Source organism: Physella acuta, unplaced genomic scaffold (assembly GCF_028476545.2).
Source record: "Physella acuta isolate Inbredline_101_S28 unplaced genomic scaffold, ASM2847654v3 ptg000667l, whole genome shotgun sequence".
NCBI classification, from domain to species: domain Eukaryota; kingdom Metazoa; phylum Mollusca; class Gastropoda; family Physidae; genus Physella; species Physella acuta.
In genome coordinates this window covers 445494-465580 of record NW_026732186.1, presented here as the reverse complement: position 1 = coordinate 465580, position 20087 = coordinate 445494, and the positions used below count along the sequence as shown (strand labels likewise).

General features: G+C 39.2%; 2 protein-coding genes across 2 annotated transcripts; one reads left to right on the top strand and one right to left on the bottom strand.

The window, feature by feature from the left end:
• Window positions 1–363: 363 nt before the first annotated feature.
• LOC131948970 (interferon-related developmental regulator 2-like) lies at window positions 364–12824 on the top strand. The gene is given in 13 exon segments (XM_059310718.1): window positions 364–553; window positions 1561–1689; window positions 1932–2031; window positions 2271–2319; window positions 2321–2352; window positions 2468–2657; window positions 2659–2715; window positions 2976–3151; window positions 3711–3819; window positions 5242–5376; window positions 5490–5621; window positions 7428–7517; window positions 8501–12824. Coding segments are annotated over 13 exon segments (1323 nt in total). The 5' UTR covers window positions 364–519; the 3' UTR covers window positions 8591–12824.
• Window positions 12825–14514: 1690 nt separating this feature from the next.
• On the bottom strand, window positions 14515–19887 carry LOC131948976 (uncharacterized). The gene is made up of 6 exons (XM_059310731.1): window positions 19795–19887; window positions 19034–19163; window positions 17400–17527; window positions 16057–16159; window positions 15603–15757; window positions 14515–14794 (listed from the first exon to the last, which is right to left on the bottom strand). Exons 1-6 carry the CDS (start codon window positions 19826–19828, stop codon window positions 14523–14525), a joined length of 822 nt encoding a protein of 273 aa, XP_059166714.1. The 5' UTR covers window positions 19829–19887; the 3' UTR covers window positions 14515–14522.
• Between the last annotated feature and the right edge of the window lie 200 nt (window positions 19888–20087).

Sequence of the window (20087 nt, the reverse complement as noted above, 5' to 3'; positions counted from 1 at the left end):
CGAATAAAAAAAACAGAGGGGAAGGGGTAACTTAAAAACACAACTAACAACGCCCACCCTTCTAAGGTTAAGTTATGCGACTAGTTGCTATGCCTAGGTGTACTTTTATATGTAAGCGGCCAATCGAACCTAAGAATTAAATAGTCCATAGTCTCAAAATAGAACAAAACCATAAAATGTTTATCTTTAACATAAACAAAAGTTATTACTGATGGCATGAAAAACATGCCAAATAAATTTCACCGAGCGATATTTTCATATGAAATTCATTTATTTATTTGACAGATGAAGGTAAAAGTTGATTATTATGCTTAGCAATTTAGATTGTTTAGAGAGTACGTGTTCTAAAAATAATGCGCTGTGGATAACCCTCCGCACTAGTGACCGAAACATGTCAGCTTCGTCTCTCCGATTTTCCTTCCTACCATCATATAGCTTCCATACTGAATTTCATATACGTTGGCTTATGTTCATAGACTATAGTTTACCTTGTTGGACTCATTTTAAAACAGTGAAATAATGCCTAAGAATAAAAATATAAAAAAGCGTGGAGGTAAGTTTTTGTTTTCATACATTTACTGTTGCGCCATTTTGTTCATCAATCATTCAGCCACCACCCGTACCATACCACACCATATGGTGAAACGTGATAGAATCTAATCTAGTCATTAGATCTAGAATTTAGATCTAGTTCAACCACCCCTTAGGAAATGCCACTTTTTAAAAAAAATATCAATTTATATTTTATAAATAGACACATAGTCTACAACTTAACATAAGTTTAAAGTAAAGTTAAATTAATCTAACACAACTTTGCAATAACAAACCGGTTTACTTCGCCGGATTGTTGTGGCCGCTTAGGATCATCATCATGATGACGAAGAATTGCGTTTTAGTATTTTGTAGAGGTTAGCCTGAGATCACGGGGGGGGGGGGGGTAAAATGCTACGATTGTCTTTAAAGTTAAGGATAAGAGTATAAAGAAGATTGTCTTACATCAACAGTACACTCCTTACTTATTAGGCCTATACTAGATCTACTTAACACGAGAAATTCTAGTAGATCTAGATTCTATATAGATCTAGAAATGATCTAAATTTCATGACAACATGGTCCTGCTGAGCTAGATCGAGTCTAGATCATTTAATTTAGATTACTTTACTAGAATCTAGATCTAGATCTAATCTAGAAAATCTAGATACAGTGACTAATGTCTTATTGATTAGCCATATGGAGTGTAGTTTAATACTACAACAATAGGCATATTTACTCAATTTAGGTTGGTTTGGAGAGGCCAGCTTGTAGGCCTACAAGGTTAAGTGGGGATTTAAGCCCAATAGGTAGCCTAGGCCTAACTAATTTATTTGTTATAGATCTAGATCTCTAAACTAAGCATTTTACTCAGTTGAAGGCCCTTCTCTATAGGCCTACTGTAGTACTGTAATCATTTATATTTTATAAAGCTTTTTGCATATAGAGCAATATAAACCATTTACCAAATTACAAGAAGTAGTAGTAGGCCTAGGCCTATATGAAAATTAATTTTGACTGCCTTTCTAGGTGGCAGAGCACAAGAAGGTGCCACTCAGTTGCAGCCCCGGCAGAGAAATGAAGAAGATGATGAAAGTTTAGTAGATCAATGGAGTACTCAGAGTGTGTTATCAGATGATTCAAGCTGGCCTGGTTCAGGTAGCTGTTTGACTTTTTTAAATATGTTTACTTTACTCAAGTCTAATGTCTGGTTATTAACACACTTAAGTCTCAAGTTATTTTATCATATTTTTCCCTTTAGTTTTTTTTTTTCAACATGGCACAAAGACTGGCATAACATAATTTTTCCACTCTATTTTCACATGTGATGATATAACAATAGATCTAATATATATATATTTAGCTTGACATTAAGAATTGTAAAATTACACTGTTTGTAGACCCAGCAGCAGGAGGTGAAGAATCATCTGAAGACACATCTCAGCAGGATCTCTTTGAGGACAAGTTTACAGAATGTATGGATGGTCTTTTGGAGAAAAGGTAGTTCACTTTGTAATGAATAGCATTTATACAAAAAGTAACGAGCTTTTTAGGTTACCTTTGTCAATTAGAATTTATGCTTAAGTTTTTGATGCAATGTTCCCGTTAAATGTATTGTGTATTAACAATAGCTTATGTATTATGTCCACTCTCCCCATCAATCTACACTTTTAAGTACTTCCTTTGTGGGGATGATGTGATATAACTGAACAAAATTAATCTATACAATTTTTTCACAGTGCAAAGCCAAGAATAACAGCATTGCAAGGGATTCAGAAAGCATTACAAAAAAAAATATGTAGCAGAGTATCTTCTAGAAAGGTTAAAAAAAACTTTCTCTTGTTAGTGTTTGTGACTGTAGGGAAAAAAATTGGATTGGCTTGTTATACTTTTGTATTTCTTGCATTTTAATACTACCTATGTTCTTATACAACAGAAAAGAGACTCTGTCAGATAGCCTGGTGAAGTGTCTGAGGAAAGGAAAAGGTGAGGAGCAGGAACTAGCAGCTGCCTGTCTGAGTCTGGTTGCCGTCCAGTTGGGCTCTGAGGCTTCAGCCATGTATGACAGCATCCACCCTGTGCTGACCACCCTGATGACAGACAACTCCACCCACTACAAGGCTCGCGGGGGCGTGTGCCATTACACTTGCCACTTGCTGTTTCCTCTGTTCTGATGACTTGGAGGTAATACAATTGTTTTAATAGCTGATCAGTTGATGTTGACTCAACTTATACATATAATGAATCATTGAAAGCACATTTAATGGGCTTAAGGTTTGTTGTTTATTGTCATTAGTTCATGTGAAATATGTAGCTGCTTTTGTCTTAAAAATCATGTGTTATGTGCTCTTTGCCTGAGATCAAGTACAACCTGCAAGACAACAGATGTTTTGTCTCATAAATGGGTTGCTGTCCCCAGCTAATCAAGTTTTCTCTGCCTCCAGAAAGCAAAAGCTCTGACTAAAACCTTGGAAGACATGTTCAGTCTTGGCTATGGGAAGGGGGAGAACTCTCCTAGTGTCACACCAGAACAGAGCTGGCTGATGTGCCAAGCCTTGAGTGCTTGGTGCCTTCTGTTGACCATCTCTCCACAGTATGAGGTCCAGACTCACATCAACAAGTAAGTTCCCTGTCCCCATCAGCAGGACAGTGTTTTTGTATCACACCTAAACAGGACAGTGTTTTTATCACACTTAAACAGGACAGTGTTTTTATCTCACATAAGCAGGACAGTGTTTTTATCACACATAAACAGGACAGTGTTTTTATCTCACATAAACAGGACAGTGTTTTTATCACACGTAAACAGGACAGTGTTTTTATCTCACATAAACAGGACAGTGTTTTTATCTCACATAAACAGGACAGTGTTTTTATCACACGTAAACAGGACAGTGTTTTTATCACACGTAAACAGGACAGTGTTTTTATCTCACATAAACAGGACAGTGTTTTTATCTCACATAAACAGGACAGTGTTTTTATCACATGTAAACAGGACAGTGTTTTTATCTCACATAAACAGGAGAGTGTTTTTATCACACGTAAACAGGACAGTGTTTTTATCACACGTAAACAGGACAGTGTTTTTGTCACACGTCACATTTTTGTCATACTGGGCTAGCTCAGTATTTATGAACTGAGATTTTTACCTTGACATTTGTAAATATTTTTTGTAGCCACTTGGGTTCGCTGCAGGACTTGTTGAAGAACTCTGATGTAGATCTGCGCATCACTGCTGGTGAGGCCATCGCCCTGCTCTATGAGCTGGCCAGGGATTCTGAAGAAGTAGGTTTTTTTTTCTGCGCAGTAACGGAGAATTAAAAATGCGACATACTGATTATGCGCATAGGTACAATTATCCTACTGTGCCATCCTGTCGTTGTGTGTTGGGTACATTCAGACGGTCATATCGGTACCAATGGTTGCGTTGTCTAGTTCAAATTTATACCTTCACACTCTCTTTGGCTCACGCGCATCACAATAGTTTTTTTTTTACTTCATGAATTCAGCCTACTTACATGATGGTCCTTGTGGCAGGTGAAGTAGAGTTCTGTTTGATTGACCTCTGCATATGGTGAGAGCGATGCTGGAATAATGTGATCATGCTGATGGGTACAATATGAATTTAGCTTTGAAATAGCATTGTAAAATATGAGGAGAATATAAAAACTAAGGCAGTAAGGTGTGGACCACTATCCTGGATACCCCTACAGATAGGTCTTCACAGTGATCATGACAATAATAACACCTCGTGATAAATACGATAAGGTTGAGTACTAACAAAAAGTACCCACTTCTTCAGCACTGAGTACCCTCAGCAGTGACGCTGAGCACCAGCTCTGAGTACCCACAGCAGTGACACCAAGAACTGACAGCGGTAACACTGAGTACCAGAATTTCAACACTGAGTACCCACAACTCAGTAAACATGGCTTCAACACTCAGTACCCACTGCTTCAGCTCTGAGTACCCACAGCAGTAGGTCTAAGTAGCTACAGCAGTCATTGGGTATCCATAGCAATATCATTTGAGTTCCACAACAGTATCATGTAGTACCAAAAGAAGAAATATTGGATATCAACAACAATAGCAGTGGGACTGAGTACCTACACCAGCTGCATTGTGCATAGAAGAGTAAACAATATCAGAACACTGTCGTTTTGAGAAATATTCACTTTTGCTTTGTGTGTATAACAAATATTAGTAAAATGAGAAATTTGCAGTTTTATTAGTTGACCTAGAATAGGAGCTCATGAAAAAGGGTGTAACCATTGATAACATTGAGAAAGTTTATGTCAGAGCTAGATAGTGAGCAGGTGCAGCAGAGTTATGCAACTATACTCAAACAACTAAACTATAATTTACATGAATTTCACAAGTGAGTCTACATCTCCTTGCAATTTCATGTTTAGTTTGTGATATTCTATTATTTGAGTGTGGATATTTAGAGAACTGCGTGCGAGTAAAAATAGTAAAATGACCCAGACTACAACATTTTTTATTACTGTTTGGTCCAATAGTGCAAGATGTCGTGAATTGGTGACATGCCGTAATTATCATAAAAAATATAAGTCCTAATTCAAAACAACTATTCAATTTCAACATCAGTATGATGAAAAAACATCAGCAACATAATTCAAGCATTAAGAGGTTAAAGGCTGTTGTATTTTCTTTTATTGCTTAATGATGAAAAAAATTGTATTGTAGGATTTTGAACATGAGGATGAAGAAAGTCTATGTGAACTGTTGAAGCAGCTAGCAACTGATTCTGTGAAACATCGAGCTAAGAAAGACAGACGCCACCAGAGGTCATGCTTTAGGGATGTACAGCGTTATGTTGTAGTAAGTTAACTCATCCCTTCCCTAAGTCAGTAGGTTAAAAAATTGTCAGCAAGAAACTACGTGTATAAACAGAGTTCTATTTGTACCTAACTAGAATACATTTTATTTCTTAGGATATAGAGAGTCCAAATGAAGTTGTCAAACTTGGTAAAGAAAATCTTCTTGAACTCAGCAGCTGGTCTCAGAAGCGCCAGTATGATTCTTTTTGTCATGTGCTGATGACTGGGACCTTGGTTCATATGAAGGTTTGTTAAAGTTCATTGAACCATGACTACTTTCAGCTTATAGTGTGGTATCTTGCATTTACTGATCCAGTTGTTTACATTTAGATAGTAAAACATTTCTACGGGGGGGGGGGGGGTGTTAATTTCGTGGTGTCACAATTGATCACAATGCATTAAGTTGAGATGTAACTATGCTTTTTCCATTTGAGAAAAAATCTTTCAGAAGTCTTCAGAAAACAGTCAGAAAAGTTTTCTCTTTATATGTGAGGACTATTTTATGAATAAAATAGAAATGTGCTGCAATAATAAAATTTAGTCTATTGTAATTTGGTTACCGCAAGCAAATCAGGCCTTTTGGAAATAAAGCAGAGAGATGTAGTGTAAGGCTACTCAGTTGATAAGTGAAGAAAAACACATTCTTGGTCCATAATGATTTTATGTATCTATATAAGTGAAAACTTTAGTCATGATCTTCTGCCTTGCTTTTGTCTATAATCTTATATTTGGCACTTTATCTTGCTACCTTAGTTTCAAAATCTGCCCAAGGCATTTGTTCATGAAGGTCTGTATCTTTGCTGTGCTTGCCTTTGAGACTCCATGTCATAGTAGTTTGCTACAGATGATTTATTATTAGCAACAGATAGTCATGTGGGACACCCAAAGGAGATTCTGACTGTATCTACAACACTTACACAACTTAGCCTTCATTTAATACGGATGTAAAAACAAGTAACCCTATATTTGCTGCAAGCATTTCATTCTTTTATCAAGTTTTTTTTTTTTTTTTCATTTTTAGGTGAATCCAATACTGAGAGATATGTTTGACTTTATATTTTTAGGTGAATCCAATACTGAGAGATATGTTTGACTTTATATTTTTAGGTGAATCCAATACTGAGAGATATGTTTGACTTTATATTTTTAGGTGAATCCAATACTGAGAGATATGTTTGACTTTATATTTTTAGGTGAATCCAATACTGAGAGATATGTTTGACTTTATATTTTTAGGTGAATCCAATACTGAGAGATATGTTTGACTTTATATTTTTAGGTGAATCCAATACTGAGAGATATGTTTGACTTTATAATTTTAGGTGAATCCAATACTGAGAGATATGTTTGACTTTATATTTTTAGGTGAATCCAATACTGAGAGATATGTTTGACTTTATATTTTTAGGTGAATCCAATACTGAGAGATATGTTTGACTTTATATTTTTAGGTGAATCCAATACTGAGAGATATGTTTGACTTTATAATTTTAGGTGAATCCAATACTGAGAGATATGTTTGACTTTATAATTTTAGGTGAATCCAATACTGAGAGATATGTTTGACTTTATATTTTTAGGTGAATCCAATACTGAGAGATATGTTTGACTTTATATTTTTAGGTGAATCCAATACTGAGAGATATGTTTGACTTTATAATTTTAGGTGAATCCAATACTGAGAGATATGTTTGACTTTATAATTTTAGGTGAATCCAATACTGAGAGATATGTTTGACTTTATATTTTTAGGTGAATCCAATACTGAGAGATATGTTTGACTTTATATTTTTAGGTGAATCCAATACTGAGAGATATGTTTGACTTTATATTTTTAGGTGAATCCAATACTGAGAGATATGTTTGACTTTATATTTTTAGGTGAATCCAATACTGAGAGATATGTTTGACTTTATATTTTTAGGTGAATCCAATACTGAGAGATATGTTGACTTTATATTTTTAGGTGAATCCAATACTGAGAGATATGTTTGACTTTATATTTTTAGGTGAATCCAATACTGAGAGATATGTTTGACTTTATATTTTTAGGTGAATCCAATACTGAGAGATATGTTTGACTTGGGGGCACCTGGCTTGGATGATTACAGCCACACCAAGTCTCTCTCTAAAGCTCAAAGGGCAAGTACATTATTTGATCCATACTAGTCTGTTGCAAGTGTCTTAGCCTGTTTGATCCATACTAGTCTGTTGCAAGTGTCTTAGCCTGTTTGATCCATACTAGTCTGTTGCAAGTGTCTTAGCCTGTTTGATCCATACTAGTCTGTTGCAAGTGTCTTAGCCTGTTTGATCCATACTAGTCTGTTGCAAGTGTCTTAGCCTGTTTGATCCATACTAGTCTGTTGCAAGTGTCTTAGCCTGTTTGATCCATACTAGTCTGTTGCAAGTGTCTTAGCCTGTTTGATCCATACTAGTCTGTTGCAAGTGTCTTAGCCTGTTTGATCCATACTAGTCTGTTGCAAGTGTCTTAGCCTGTTTGATCCATACTAGTCTGTTGCAAGTGTCTTAGCCTGTTTGATCCATACTAGTCTGTTGCAAGTGTCTTAGCCTGTTTGATCCATACTAGTCTGTTGCAAGTGTCTTAGCCTGTTTGATCCATACTAGTCTGTTGCAAGTGTCTTAGCCTGTTTGATCCATACTAGTCTGTTGCAAGTGTCTTAGCCTGTTTGATCCATACTAGTCTGTTGCAAGTGTCTTAGCCTGTTTGATCCATACTAGTCTGTTGCAAGTGTCTTAGCCTGTTTGATCCATACTAGTCTGTTGCAAGTGTCTTAGCCTGTTTGATCCATACTAGTCTGTTGCAAGTGTCTTAGCCTGTTTGATCCATACTAGTCTGTTGCAAGTGTCTTAGCCTGTTTGATCCATACTAGTCTGTTGCAAGTGTCTTAGCCTGTTTGATCCATACTAGTCTGTTGCAAGTGTCTTAGCCTGTTTGATCCATACTAGTCTGTTGCAAGTGTCTTAGCCTGTTTGATCCATACTAGTCTGTTGCAAGTGTCTTAGCCTGTTTGATCCATACTAGTCTGTTGCAAGTGTCTTAGCCTGTTTGAACCATGCATGTTTGTTGCAAAAATTTTTTTAACCTATTTGCCTCCCTCTTGTAGACATTCATCAACGCTGCCGCCTTTAAAGCCAGGACGAAAGCTCGGGCCAAACATCGTGACAAAAGAGCAGTGACTGTCAATGCTTACTGAGTCCTCTGCTAGAAGGTTGAGGTGGTCTCTCATTCAAGGCTTTAGTTCAAATTGCATAATGATGGTGGTCATATTCTATTGCAGTAATGCTAACACTATTTTGTTTTAGATTAGTTTTTAAGTAGTCTTAATTTGATACAATGGCCTAGCATTGTAGTAACTGCCTGACATCAGGAAGATTGGTTTTTCTCATGAAATGGTATTGAAATGAGTGGCATTTGTATTGTATTCTTGGATCTGTGCTGTTCCCCAGTTTGACCTATAATTTTTCTAGTCAACTGGTGTGTGACTGCTTGCTGTCCCCTGTACAGCTCTGGACTGCCCAACTAATGTATTTCCTAGATATTATTTAAAGCAAATGTATTTCCTAAATATTTAGAGCATTGAATAGGAATGCAATAAAGAATATTGGCATATGATTATGTAATTTAAATTTATTTTTACTTTGCATTGTTCAGTTTTTAGACTATTTCATCTCATGGCATTGTTTTTTTGTTTTTTTTTCTTTTTGAAAAATTTAAAACCTCAAAGTTGTATTGTGTTAAAATTTTACATTGAAAGTATTTGATAATGTTGAAGCTATATTTTTATTTCTACACATTGCAGCATTTTGTTTAGATCATACATTTATAGCCATGTAATATTGAAACAAGTTTACAGAAACCAACTGTAGCTGAAGATTTCTTGTTTAGATCATACATTTATACCCATGTAATATTGAAACAAGTTTACAGAAACCAACTGTAGCTGAAGATTTCTTGTTTAGATCATACATTTATACCCATGTAATATTGAAACAAGTTTACAGAAACCAACTGTAGCTGAAGATTTCTTGTTTAGATCATACATTTATACCCATGTAATATTGAAACAAGTTTACAGAAACCAACTGTAGCTGAAGATTTCTTGTTTAGATCATACATTTATACCCATGTAATATTGAAACAAGTTTACAGAAACCAACTGTAGCTGAAGATTTAGTGACCTGTGGGTTGTAAATCATACACAGTTGTCTGCACATGCAATGAAATATTTTCCCATGATTAGAATGTCCTAGTTTAGCACAGCATAATATTCTGTGATATCATCATTCCTCTCAACAAACTGGTTGATCTACTAACTTTTATCATGGATTAGGTTCATTGATTGCACACATTTGACTGTTTGGTTGTGGTTTTGTGGGGTTTTTGATTATTCAAATTATGTCTGAAATTTTTCATCTTATTTAATCAAAGATTATTTTTCTTGTTGTTGCAAGATAATTTTTAAAGAACATTTTTATTTGATACTTGTATATATGTATGGACAGACAAGAGAATGGTTTAGTTTGGTGTGCCAGTGGGTTTCATTATTTTAAGAATTGTATCATGTTTTAACCATAGATATTTTAACTTATGCAATGTTGAATATGGTGTCAATGTTTGTATGGTTTAAGTGTCTGATACTATTTGCTTTATGCTGTATTTAATCGTAGTTGGGGGTCTGCTATTTGTAGTGTGTGACTATTACATCCAGTAGGCCACTTATACACCATGACATTGAGAAGTTGTCAAACTTAAGTCCCATTTTGAGATCATCACATGGAAACAAAAAAAAAGGTGCCTTTCTTCTTTCCCCCCCCCCCCCCCCCCCCCATGACCCCCCATGATTTTGTATTAATTGTGGTGTGACTGTTGGGAACCTGCCTGTTGTACATAAACTTAGTTATCATCAGTTCTCTGTGATGTCTCCACCCACCCAAGTGGGACATGTTTTCTCTCTGCTGTCTGTACCGGTACCTAGTGTTTTGTAAATAGATTGGAAATAGCTTTTTTGTCACCAGGTATTTATGTAAATACTGTAGTTACATTATCTTTCAAATTTATTTTTTAAAAATTTGTTTTGAATCTATCAAAATTCTTTTTTCCGGACAATGGAAATTGAAAAAAAAAATCAGTATGTAAGTATGTGCTTCTGTCTGTTCTTAGTTTCAGCACCCATCATGAGACATTTATTTTTCTTTAGTAAATTATTTGTGCGTGCATTTTGTTAGTCCCAGAATGAAAGAAATTGTATATTTTAGCTTTTGTTCCCTTGATGCTCTCCCCTGTCTGAATCTATTATAGTTGGACCATGTACATGAGATGATGTGTGGCTTCAGACTTCCCAGATGTGTTTAGTGGGTGAGCTGACAGTAATGTGTGGTTGTCTAGATGTGTGGCTTCAGACTTCCCAGATGTGTTTAGTGGGTGAGCTGACAGTAATGTGTGGTTGTCTAGATGTGTGGCTTCAGACTTCCCAGATGTGTTTAGTGGGTGAGCTGACAGTAATGTGTGGGTGTCTAGATGTGTGGCTTCAGACTTCCCAGATGTGTTAGTGGGTGAGCTGACAGTAATGTGTGGTTGTCTAGATGTATGGCTTCAGACTTCCCAGATGTGTTTAGTGGGTGAGCTGACTGTGTGGTTGTCTAGATGTATGGCTTCAGACTTCCCAGATGTGTTAGTGGGTGAGCTGACAGTAATGTGTGGGTGTCTAGATGTGTGGCTTCAGACTTCCCAGATGTGTTAGTGGGTGTCTAGATATGTGTGGGTGTCTAGATGTGTGGCTTCAGACTTCCCAGATGTGTTAGTGGGTGTCTAGATATGTGTGGGTGTCTAGATGTGTGGCTTCAGACTTCCCAGATGTGTTAGTGGGTGTCTAGATATGTGTGGGTGTCTAGATGTGTGGCTTCAGACTTCCCAGATGTGTTAGTGGGTGTCTAGATATGTGTGGGTGTCTAGATGTGTGGCTTCAGACTTCCCAGATGTGTTAGTGGGTGTCTAGATATGTGTGGGTGTCTAGATGTGTGGCTTCAGACTTCCCAGATGTGTTTAGTGGGTGAGCTGACAGTAATGTGTGGTTGTCTAGATGTATGGCTTCAGACTTCCCAGATGTGTTAGTGGGTGTCTAGATATGTGTGGGTGTCTAGATGTGTGGCTTCAGACTTCCCAGATGTGTTTAGTGGGTGAGCTGACTGTGTGGGTGTCTAGATGTGTGGCTTCAGACTTCCCAGATGTGTTTAGTGGGTGAGCTGACTGTGTGGGTGTCTAGATGTGTGGCTTCAGACTTCCCAGATGTGTTTAGTGGGTGAGCTGACTGTGTGGGTGTCTAGATGTGTGGCTTCAGACTTCCCAGATGTGTTTAGTGGGTGAGCTGACTGTGTGGGTGTCTAGATGTGTGGCTTCAGACTTCCCAGATGTGTTTAGTGGGTGAGCTGACTGTGTGGGTGTCTAGATGTGTGGCTTCAGACTTCCCAGATGTGTTTAGTGGGTGAGCTGACTGTGTGGGTGTCTAGATGTGTGGCTTCAGACTTCCCAGATGTGTTTAGTGGGTGAGCTGACTGTGTGGGTGTCTAGATGTGTGGCTTCAGACTTCCCAGATGTGTTTAGTGGGTGAGCTGACAGTAATGTGTGGTTGTCTAGATGTGTGGCTTCAGACTTCCCAGATGTGTTTAGTGGGTGAGCTGACAGTAATGTGTGGTTGTCTAGATGTGTGGCTTCAGACTTCCCAGATGTGTTTAGTGGGTGAGCTGACAGTAATGTGTGGTTGTCTAGATGTGTGGCTTCAGACTTCCCAGATGTGTTTAGTGGGTGAGCTGACAGTAATGTGTGGTTGTCTAGATGTGTGGCTTCAGACTTCCCAGATGTGTTTAGTGGGTGAGCTGACTGTGTGGGTGTCTAGATGTGTGGCTTCAGACTTCCCAGATGTGTTTAGTGGGTGAGCTGACAGTAATGTGTGGCTTCAGACTTCCCAGATGTGTTTAGTGGGTGAGCTGACTGTGTGGGTGTCTAGATGTGTGGCTTCAGACTTCCCAGATGTGTTTAGTGGGTGTCTAGATGTGTGGCTTCAGACTTCCCAGATGTGTTTAGTGGGTGAGCTGACAGTAATGTGTGGTTGTCTAGATGTGTGGCTTCAGACTTCCCAGATGTGTTTAGTGGGTGAGCTGACAGTAATGTGTGGCTTCAGACTTCCCAGATGTGTTTAGTGGGTGAGCTGACAGTAATGTGTGGCTTCAGACTTCCCAGATGTGTTTAGTGGGTGAGCTGACAGTAATGTGTGGCTTCAGACTTCACAGATGTGTTTAGTGGGTGAGCTGACAGTGATGTGTGGGTGTCTAGACATATGTGTCACTATACTGAAAGTTGTAAGCACTTGAAGCTTTATGTGAAAAGATTTAAATTATATCCTGGTCAATAAACATTTTCTTCCAACTCTACCACTACTTATTTTTGTTTTTTAGTCTTTCATCTTCTTAGTATCCGTTCTTTGTTTTCTCTTGAGTGTTTACAATTATTTTTGTGTGTGGCCTTTTTGTTGTATAATTAGTTGTTTCTTTGTTTAGCTAATATTTTGGATACATACTATACAACTCAAGTGTATTTATTTCAACTCTTCCCCCCCCCCCCCAAGAAGCTGTAAATATGTTAAGTTATCAGTTGTACTTCCTTGCTTGAAATGCTGACTAAAATAGTCATACATAATCATGTCAGGAGAAAGTCATAGGAAACCAATCCAATACTTTTCACTATTTTTAACTCACAGTTTATCATTGAAGTACTAAACACATTATCTCATGTCCTTTTCGGCTAGTTTCCCCACCATCTTTTATGGACTCAACAAAAACATGTATGGTTATCTTAAAAAACAAACATGTTTGTTTATTTAAAAAAAAATTAAATAAGCATACACAGATTCTAAAGGCAAACACTCCTTGCATACGGTTGATATGTTATATTATGAGACACAAATTGCCAAGCATATTAAAATTAGCTTTAAGTTAATGCCCTCTTACATACAAACATTTTATATGATTGATAGGTTAGCTGATAGCAAGAGCCAATACTGTATGCAAATACACTGTATGGACATTTTAAAATCCTACACAATTTACACACTTGAAAGCAGCTCAAGTGAGGGGAATATCCCCACCCACCTGATGATTGGGGGGGGGGGGGAAATTGGGAGCAGGGGGGAAATTTTCCCCCTTAATTGGGAGCAGGGTGCAAGTTAAATTACACCATCAATGAGAAACAGCTGTGACAGTTTACCCATTATTGGGGAGCAGGGTGACTGTTAGCCCAACAATGGGGGAGCAGGGTGACTGTTAGCCCATTATTGGGGAGCAGGGTGACTGTTAGCCCATTATTGGGGAGCAGGGTGACTGTTAGCCCAACAATGGGGGAGCAGGGTGACTGTTAGCCCATTATTGGGGAGCAGGGTGACTGTTAGTCCATTATTGGGGAGCAGGGTGACTGTTAGCCCAACAATGGGGGAGCTTGGTTACAAGCTCTTATAGCAACCTTCATGCAAATCAACGTAATTAAATAGATCTAGAAGAGAGGCACGTTAATTATTATTTAATCAACTAACTACTAACAAACTAGTTACTAAGTTTTTCATATACCCGCCTTTACATTAAATAATAAATATATTCCGTTGTTTTGCTTTTGTTACAAGTTAAAATTACTTGCTCATTGCAGAATATTAGCATTTGTAGTTTCTGTGTGTTGCAGACTATTATTTATAAAATGTTGACTGTTTGAACTTGTTTCTTGTGCTGCAGAAAAAAAAACTCATTTGCTGGTACAAAGACGGTAAGTGGCAATCTTGAGTCTAAAGCTCGAGTTTAGATTATAGCATAGTTACAGACTTAAAATAGCTGTCACATCTCTTGAGATTTTCTGTGAAACACTTTCGTCTCGCGAAACACACTTTTACCAGAAGTTTTGTAGATATCACACATCCATGTGTTGCTAATTACTAATTAGTTTTGTCTCCGCCACTTTGCACAGAAGTTGTCCCGGAAGTGTAAAGTTTTAAACTCTCACAAACCATAGCAACGGAATGGAATGGTCTAAGCCCCGATACGATATGACAAAAAAAAAAACTGTCTAAATTAAAAAAAAAAATGTTACTAAAGCTTCGTGTACAAGATGGCGAAACAGGCAGAGAAAACGGTGCTCCAAATTGTGTATTGGAAGGTCAAGGACGGAGCCGCCCCCTCAACCCCTGTCACCCTATCTGCGACGGGTCCAGGATTTGGTTTTTCTGTAACTGGGATCGGCGGGTCGACCGTGGCTTGCCTTGACCTGTCTGACGTTTGGGCTGTTTGGCGTGTCAGCAGGTCAGCTAGAGAAATTGTGTCCGGCTCATTTGGGGTAGTCGGTGCCGCCGTTGTGAGATCCCCTGTGGAAGAGAACAAATTTGGGGTTAGGATACTGTATCGACCACCTGGGCTAACCAGTGCTGGCCGTGAGAATCTTGGGGATTCGGCCAACAACCCATAAATTACCTGGTGACACCACGGGCCGACCGTTGATGCTTGGACGGGGCTAGCGACAGTCCGTGGTTTATGACTGGGAGAACCTTCCTGAGCGGACGGGACCGAGTGGAGGGTCATGTCCGGATCGGACCCTGGGTGTCGGTATGCTTTTGTATTTTTTTAATGACCTGTTCAGCATAAAGACGATAGCCCAAGCGACCGTAGGGCCACTATCTGTGTCAGCTTGGGTCAAGCAGGTGGGTGTAACTAGCCTATTTAAGAGGGGAGACACACACTCGGATAGCTAGGGTGAGGAGACTCATGGGACGTCTCTGTGAGCTAGTGGCAAGCCCCGAGATGTCTGGACTGTAGTAGACCTAGACTAGGATAGACAGTTAGGGACAGAGTAGAGTAGTCGGACTCAGGAATTTAGTTGTTGTAGATAGCTGTATATTTTTTTCTGTTTTCATGTGGTGGCGGATTTGTGTTATAGTGGCAATAAGTATAAATAATCGATATTTGTATTTTTTAAATTATTTTCTTATTCTTAATTACGATTCCCTGGCTAGTTCGAAAGGATTAGAGAAGGGGGTATTAAAGTAAGGTCACGGGGGTCGGGGATCCCACAGGGTTAGGGATAAGATGGGGTCGGGGATCACAAGGGGTCGTAGTATACTGGTGCTTTCATAACTTTGTTTTAAAAAAATGACGGAGGTTTGTCACGTTTCTTACATTGGAACGTGACGTCAGAGCATTGGTAGGCTTTAGCCACGGGCTCGATGTAGAGTTCCGTGAGATGCTTCATGAGGTCCAAGTGCTCCAGGAGGCAGCCCTCTGATACTGTAGTAGTAGCTTCGTCTACACACGTGCGATAATTGGGCAACTCACTGGGGAGCAAGAGCTTAACTTATTAGTTTATTAAGGCTTATATATATATATAAATATATATATAAATATATATATAAATATATATATATATATATATATATATATATATATATATATATATATATATATATATATATATATATATATAACATACTACGACATAGATTTGATGAGACATTTTGAATGAGACAAGACAGGTTGACATATATTGGATGACATTTGACAGATAATTAGACAACTTACATTGGCTGACAGACGACGCTGAGCATGCAAACATATGACAGGAGTCAGAACTCACCTGCATACATCACTTTCAGCCGCTGTGTTGATGATAGATTCACATTTTTGAACTGCGCTCATCAGAGGGGGGTAGGAAAAACATTCGAAACTTCGTCTGTAATCTGAAACACATACAAAATATTTAAATTAGAACTGCCTTCTTTAGCGGGGGTATGAAAAACATTCGAAACGTCTGAGGGTTACAATACCAACAAAATATTTAAATAAAAACTGCTTGCGTCGATATTTAAATTATTTAGCACTTCTGGCGGGTGTATTTTTTAGAGTAAAAATTGGTGTTTTTAAGGGACTGGATGGATATTTGTGACGTCAATTTTTGGGTCTAATTTACTGATACGACTTGTGTGTAAAATATTGCCATTGAAACATTTTTATTGGCTGACTTAATTAAACTGTATCACACGAACATCAGGTCACTAAAGCACCCAGTCATGTTGGGGTTAATTAGTGCTCTGTAGTTAGAGCCAGGGCTAATAAGCCAACTGGGCTTATGTCAGGATTGTTAGGCCCACGGTGTCAGGATTGTTAGGCCTACGGTGTCAGGATTGTTAGGCCCACGGTGTCAGGATTGTTAGGCCCACGGTGTCAGGATTGTTAGGCCCACGGTGTCAGGATTGTTAGGCCTACGGTGTCAGGATTGTTAGGCCCACGGTGTCAGGATTGTTAGGCCTACGGTGTCAGGATTGTTAGGCCCACGGTGTCAGGATTGTTAGGCCCACGGTGTCAGGATTGTTAGGCCTACGGTGTCAGGATTGTTAGGCCCGCGGTGTCAGGATTGTTAGGCCTACGGTATCAGGATTGTTAGGCCTACGGTGTCAGGATTGTTAACCCACGGTGTCAGGATTGTTAGGCCCACGGTGTCAGGATTGTTAGGCCCGCGGTGTCAGGATTGTTAGGCCTACGGTGTCAGGATTGTTAACCCACGGTGTCAGGATTGTTAGGCCCACGGTGTCAGGATTGTTAGGCCTACGGTGTCAGGATTGTTAACCCACGGTGTCAGGATTGTTAGGCCTACGGTGTCAGGATTGTTAGGCCCACGGTGTCAGGATTGTTAGGCCTACGGTGTCAGGATTGTTAGGCACGCGGTGTCAGGATTGTTAGGCACACGGTGTCAGGATTGTTAGGCACACGGTGTCAGGATTGTTAGGCCTACGGTGTCAGGATTGTTAGGCCCGCGGTGTCAGGATTGTTAGGCCTACGGTGTCAGGATTGTTAGGCCCACGGTGTCAGGATTGTTAGGCCCACGGTGTCAGGATTGTTAGGCCCACGGTGTCAGGATTGTTAACCCGCGGGACTGAAGTCAGGATTGGTTAATGAGCCTACTGTTGGGTCAGTGTTTACCTTCTCTGCCCACAGAACAGATGTGCTTGACCACGCCCCACTGGACACTGAAGCTGAGAATGTCTTTGTCTGAACATCCACCGGCGACCTCAGGTTTATACACACAACTTAAGGCTTCAGACAGTTCACTGAAACACAGGACAAGTATAGGACATCCATAGGACATGCATAGGACATACATAGGACAAGCATAGGACATACATAGGACAAGTATAGGACATACATAGGACAAGTATAGGACATACATAGGACAAGTATAGGACATACATAGGACAAGTATAGGACATACATAGGACATCCATAGGACAAGTATAGGACATACATAGGACAAGTATAGGACATACATAGGACAAGTATAGGACATACATAGGACTAGTATAGGACACACAACTCAAGGCTTCTGACAGTTCACTGAAACACAGGACAAGTATAGGACGTACATAGGACGTACATAGGACATACATAGGACATACATAGGAAAGTATAGGACATACATAGGACAAGTATAGGACATACATAGGAAAGTATAGGACATACATAGGACAAGTATAGGACATGCATAGGACATACATAGGACAAGCATAGGACATATATATTACACACAACTCAAGGCTTCATACAGTTCACTGAAACACAGGACAAGTATAGGACATACATAGGACATACATAGGACATACATAGGACACACAACTATAGGCTTCTGACAGTTCACTGAAACACAGGACAAGTATAGGACGTACATAGGACATACATAGGACATACATATGACAAGTATAGGACATACATAGGACATACATAGGACATACATAGGACAAGTATAGGACATACATAGGACATACATAGGACATGCATAGGACATACATAGGACATACATAGGACAAGTATAGGACATACATAGGACATACATAGGACATGCATAGGACATACATAGGACATACATAGGACATACATAGAACTAGTGTAGGACATACAACTCAAGGCTTCAGACACTTCACTGAAACACAGGACAAATAATCAAACACAGGACAAGCATAGGACACATATAGGACAAGTACTGAAACACAGGACAAATGCTGTAAAACAGGACAAACAGCAAAATGTAACAATATGAGTAGATTATGGTGGTCTGTTTGGGGGTCATACTTGGTGTTGTTTTATGTTCATCAGGAAATATTTTTATGTCCACAACTCTCCAGTAGCGTAGCGAGGGGGGGGGGGGGGGGGGCGGGGGACATATGTCCCCGGGCGCCGACCTTAGGGGGCGCCAAAATGGGTTGGAAAAATAAATTGAAAGTTTGAGGGGGGGGGGTGCAAAAGGAAATCTCGAGGGGGGGGGGGTGCAAATCGAAAGTTTGAGGGGGGGGGTGCAAATGGAAATCTCGAGGAGGGGGGGTGCAAATCGAAAAGTTTGTCCCCGGGCGCCGGGAGGGTCGCTACGCCTCTGCAACTCTCTCCCAAATTAATTACCTGTATGCCCTCAACCCTCCCCCAAATTAATTACCTGTATGCCCTCAACCCTCCCCCAAATTAATTACCTGTATGTCCTCAACCCTCCCCCAAATTAATTACCTGTATGCCCTCAACTCTCTCCCAAATTAATTAACTGCATGGCTAATCAAATCGCAACCAATTACCTGCATGTTCGGTTGAGCAGCCTTTGAGCAATAAACCCGTGAAATTTGCTTTCTCTGATCTGATCGTAATGATTACATCCTTGTACCTGCAGCATATCGCAACAGAACCCGGTTCGAATCCACACAAGAACTGAAGGACACAATAGAGATACATTATGAATGTTTGCAAAATCTTTAAAAATCTTTTAAAGATATAAATTGAAATCGCTCTTCAATAGTTCAATTAAAAACTTTCAACATGCACAAAAACTTTATTCTAAATTATTTTTAAATGTAACAAATATAAAAAAAAAAAACTTTTAGAAATCATTCAGGCGAAACGCGTGTACAACCAATTTATACATCTATACTACAAGCAATCTAAGAAAATCACAATCTCTACACGAATGAGATCTTCCCTCACAATCTCTACACAAATGTCATATTTTCTCACAATCCAAACACAAATGACATATTTATCAAAATCCGTCAATAAATGCCATCCCTACCCCAATTAATTGAAAACTAACGATTTTGGCAACCACAATCAACACTAAAGCTAGTGACATGTGCCACAACACAAATAAAAAGCCAGAATATATCTATTCTACAACGGAAACAAAAAGCCATAATTTATGTGCTACAACGGAAACAAAAAGCCATAATTTATGTGCTACAACAGAAACAAAAAGCCATAATTTATGTCCTACAACGGAAACAAAAAGCCATAATTTATGTGCTACAACGGAAACAAAAAGCCATAATTTATGTGCCAAACTTACTGGAAAAAACAAAGCCAAGAAACGTAGCATCCATGGTGTAGATTGGAGCGGATGGAGATCACAGGCTGAACTCAGTCGTTGTGGTGGGCACGGACGTACAGCCGACGCTTATATCAAATCTTCTCAAGTGGATCTTCCACTCAAGTTGGTGGATCTTCCACTCAAGTGGGTGGCAAAGGTTGGCCAATCTCCGTCTTTTTGTGCTGGTGGCAGTGCTCATTGGTGTCACTGATGGTGTCATTGGTCACGGATGTCACTGGTGGTGTCATTGGTCACGGATGTCACTGGTGGTG